Source organism: Chelonoidis abingdonii, chromosome 3 (genome assembly GCF_003597395.2).
Source record: "Chelonoidis abingdonii isolate Lonesome George chromosome 3, CheloAbing_2.0, whole genome shotgun sequence".
Taxonomy (NCBI): Eukaryota; Metazoa; Chordata; order Testudines; family Testudinidae; genus Chelonoidis; species Chelonoidis abingdonii.
Window position 1 is genome coordinate 109,310,498 of NC_133771.1, and position 4,312 is coordinate 109,314,809.

The window sequence follows — 4,312 nt, forward strand, 5'->3', positions numbered from 1 at the left end:
ATCCTTGTTACAAGGAAAACTGCACCATTGCCAGTACAACATGTTTGAACGAGATTCAATTATAAGCATGCATGCATTCTTTTGAGCTACATTGTGTAAAAAATCATCACCATTCCTAGCTGTCATATCCTAGAGTGGAGCAGAGGAGAGTCCCAAAAATGTAGGCCTTGCCTTTAAAAACAAATAAACAAACAAATAAACCAAAAAACCAAACCTCAAACAACTCATCGTCTCTTTGCAGCTGCGAAGAGTACAATGACCACCATGTCTTTTTTTTTTTTTTTTTTTTTTTGCATCCACGTTAAGGAAATATTTACATTTTTTGTTTTGTTTTTACAACAGGGATTTTTGTTTTAGTATAAGAAGAAAACATGGCCCGAGAATCCAACTAAAACATTACCTTTGTAAGGTCCTTACTACACTAATCCCTTGTTACCACAAATGCAGTTTTGACAAGCTCGGATGTCAGTGGGAGGAAACACACTGGAGTTCAGCAAAGGAAAAGAAGCATGCATGCGAACACAGGACTTCTTGTGTGGAGTCTTCCTGCAGCATCACCTAACAGAACTTGTTTGAAAGTGTGCTCTCTGATACAGCTAAAGAGGCTCTGGAGCTTTCAGTGTCACTTCAGTAAGTCCTTGGATTCTGCTGAGATCCTGCTCATGTTGGCTGTGGTGAGGGCAGACAGGTGTGGCGGAGGAGGCATTTGACAGATAGTGCAAGGGCAAGGCAAACCTGCCCAGTGCTGGAAGCCACTGCCAAGCTGGAGGGCCGGAGGAGCAGAAGGAGTCTTGAGTAAAGAGTGAGGGGGCCTGATCGTGCCAATCCCTGGTAGGGAGGCGGACAGCGGGGAGGAGGTGTTGGCTGAAGACAAGGCACTGCCAAGGATGGGGTGGACCTGGTGGACCGTGCTAGCTGCGTGGGCCGGGTGCCCGCCTGAGTGTCCCACTGTCCCGCAGTGAAAGGCGGAGTGGTGTCCTCCATAGATTTCACCGACCAGCCTCTTCATCTCCTCCAGGGAGCTGGTGAGCATCAGGATGTAGTTTCTGGCCAGCAGGAGGGTAGCAATTTTGGAGAGTTTCCTCACGGAAGGTCCATGAGCATAGGGCATCACTTCCCTCAGCCCATCCATGGCCAGGTTCAGGTCGTGCATCCTTTTGCGCTCTCGCCCGTTGATCTTAAGCCTGAGCTGTTGCAGGTCCTGCTCCGAGAGCTGCTTCTTGATTTTGTACTTGCTGCCTTCCCCTCCGGCCTTGGAGCCGTTTCTGGAAAGGCCTTCCCCGGACATCTTCTGCACCAGGTCTCCCTGAGTGGAGGAGACCGAGTTGAGCCGGTTGTCCTGATGGTGGTGGTGGTGATGGTGGTGATGGTGATCTCTCAGGTACATCTCATCCATGTCTGGCGAGGAAGCTCTGCTGGAGACAGAGCTGGAGTCAGAATTCATTGTATTGGGGCTTCGGAGCAAGAAATTTCTTCCCTGCTCTGGAGAGGGTGAAATAGGATTGTTTAAAAAAAATAATAAAATAAATTGCAGGCTCTGTGGGGGAGGGGGGAAGGTTCAAACAGGAGGAAAACTCTCTTTTCTCCCTCTAATCTCTCCCGCTGGCTACCCAGTCTGTTTACGGGATAGCTAGTTGGTGCATGCTTGAACTAACCTCAGCCTGGAAAAGAGGGGCTTTTATAGCGCTGCAGCAGAGAAAAGAGACAAAAGAAGCCCTCCTATCTATAATGGTCTTGTTAGGATGACGTGCAATTATTCAGGGCGGTGCGCTTTGACTGTCCCATTTAGCAAGGACTCCCATTCATATTCATTGTGGTGCCACCCTGGGACACCTCAGCCATGGACCATCAGGAGTCAAGCAGACACAAAACCCCTCTGATTGACAACACGCACTCATCGCGGCATGTTCAAGCCTTCTCCTCCCCCTGGTTCTAATTTCCAATACAAAACTGCATCTAGTGTACTGTAAAGAGTAGAGGGTCTGATTTGGATCTTATTTGCTTGGGGTCATTTTTCAGTCTAGCATTTCAGTGTTAGGTAACGTTGTAGCAAATTCGATTTATCTGAGGAAGGAGAGGAGGATTGTTTGCTTTGGTTTTTTCTCTCGTGTGTGTGTGTTTGTGTTTTGTTCTTTCCAACCCGAAAGAAAATAATCGTCTTCATCTCTGAATCTTTTTTCTATACATATTTGAGTTCCCCTTTGTTTCCATGTGCCACCGATCTTTATAATTTCCTTGCTTATCATTTCTGCGCGCAACTAACTCTGCTTTGCAGGTTTCTGTTAAATTGGATTGTACCTTAACTGCCTTAATGTTGTAGGGTTTTTTAAATAAGTAATTATATGGTGCCTACTGTCCGTCCACAAATAATCTCTTTTGCTTAAAAGTATTTGGAAATTAATCTCTCCGGCTGCAACCGTTTGACTTTCTTTGCACTTTAAAGAAGAGGGAAACTTTGAATTTGTGTTGACAAGTATTTTTTAAGATGATCATTCAAATTGTTTCCAGATTAGAAGAGAGACCATTATATATATATTCCCAGATCTCAAAGTATTTCTCTCGATACACTGAATGGGAGGAGGTGGGGGAAAGGAAGTCATCTGTGAACTGGACTGACTGAGAAGCTGCATAAAAGAATTGGACACATGCAGGCAAAAGGAAACATCAAGTCACAGGGGAGAGAATCTTGCAAGCAAAAGATAATATAGATGCGATGAATGTTTGTTAGTAGTGAAGTAGTTTTGGTTTTATGTGGTTGGTATATATTTGATAACAGACACAGTAAGAGACTGGTGCATGTATGTGTGTCAGTGTGTGTGTGAGAGAGAGAGAGGAGAGTGTTGGGATGTTGGAGGATGACAGTTTGTGTCTATAGCTGAAAGCCCTTATCTTGCCCTGCGTGTGTGTGTATTGTGGAGGAGCTTGTGAGAAGTGTAATGCAAGAGGGTTCCAGATATGCGGCAGTCTGGCTACCGATGTGTATGTAGGGTTTGTTTGTGGGCATATGTGAGTGCTTTCTGTGGGGGCCGGGCAGAGATCCTGTGCATTGGGATGCGCCTTGCGGGGCTGGGAAGAGGGGACTTTCAGGGGGCAGGAGAAGCCTGTCAAAGGTAGGTGTGCTTATGAGGAAGAGTGTATTTTGAACCCCCAGGAGTAGTTTTGTAGAGATCAGGTGTTCATGGAGGCTGCTCAGCCACTGGGATTACCTGGGATTGATTTGTGTATGCTCTGCACGTGCTGATTGCATGGGTGTGGGAAAAAGAAAGGCGTAGGGAGCGAATTGTGAAGAGTGACAGCGAAGGTTTGTCTTGACTAGGGTGTCCGGTTAGAAGGTGTTAGCAAGCACGTTCCAACCAACCCCTTCGACAACTCTAGTGTAGACAAGGCAGTGGTACTTTAACATGTGCAAACTGGCTCAAGTTGAAGCCTGGACTCCCCCTTTAACAACACATTGGATTGGAGAATGAAACCTTGACAGGAATATTCAGTCTGGAGATGGGTTTAATGAGAAAAGAAGACCAACTGCACTGCTCAGAGTAAAAACAACTGCTGGCAGTTAGGGTCCAAGTCATTGTTACTCCAAAGAGACTTCAGACCACATGGAAAAGAGTCAGAAAGGGATGGACGCTTTCATCCTATTGATTCTAACTGTACTTAATCTGCTGAGACAAACGTAAGACATCCTAAATGTCATTGTTTGTAAATCCCGAGGTGGGCATTGGAGCAGCAAGATTGGTAAAAAGAAAAGACGCTCCTCTCACTCCAGGGCAAGTTTAGACCAATAACTGGACCGAGAAACAAGGTGCATTACCCCTTGTTCAGAAGAATGTATCACAGACAGAGAAATAATTGAATGCAATTTCAGCTTGTTAAGCTTCTGCTGAGAGGCTCGGAGACTCGGCGTTTCTCAATGCTGAAACATTTCATGTGTCAAGAGAAAGCAAAGGTGTCTGAATAACGTCCCAACTTCCCTCTAATCTGGCACTTCTACAACGATTCACTCCCCTTCTAATGATATCAATAACTGAATAATGCATTTGACGATCGCCCCCCTCTTCCCAGCCAAGGGAAGTAAATCTAGGAAGGACCAAGCGGGACTCAACTCCTAGCGCTGTCTTTATTCCTGAAAACACACACGGAGTTTCTCTCTCGCTGCCTCCTTTTCCTCTCGGAAATATTTTTACTTGCTTGAAAAATTGTTGAGACAACATGTGCTGAGCCGACTGATTCTCAGAAAAAAAAAGTATCTATTGAAGAGTTAATAAAGTGAGTGTTAATTGCTGAACTATTAACATGCTAGAAGGCAAATGTG

General features: G+C 45.4%; 1 protein-coding gene across 1 annotated transcript; it reads right to left on the reverse strand.

The window, feature by feature from the left end:
• Positions 1–430: 430 nt before the first annotated feature.
• On the reverse strand, positions 431–1,444 carry OLIG3 (oligodendrocyte transcription factor 3). Its single transcript, XM_032770980.2, has one exon. It carries the CDS (start codon positions 1,442–1,444, stop codon positions 623–625), a length of 822 nt encoding a protein of 273 aa, XP_032626871.1. The 3' UTR covers positions 431–622.
• Positions 1,445–4,312: the final 2,868 nt, after the last annotated feature.

Excerpts from the sequence above, each read along its gene's own strand:
- OLIG3 (XM_032770980.2), bottom strand. The coding sequence starts at position 1,444 with ATGAATTCTGACTCCAGCTCTGTCTCCAGCAGAGCTTCCTCGCCAGAC.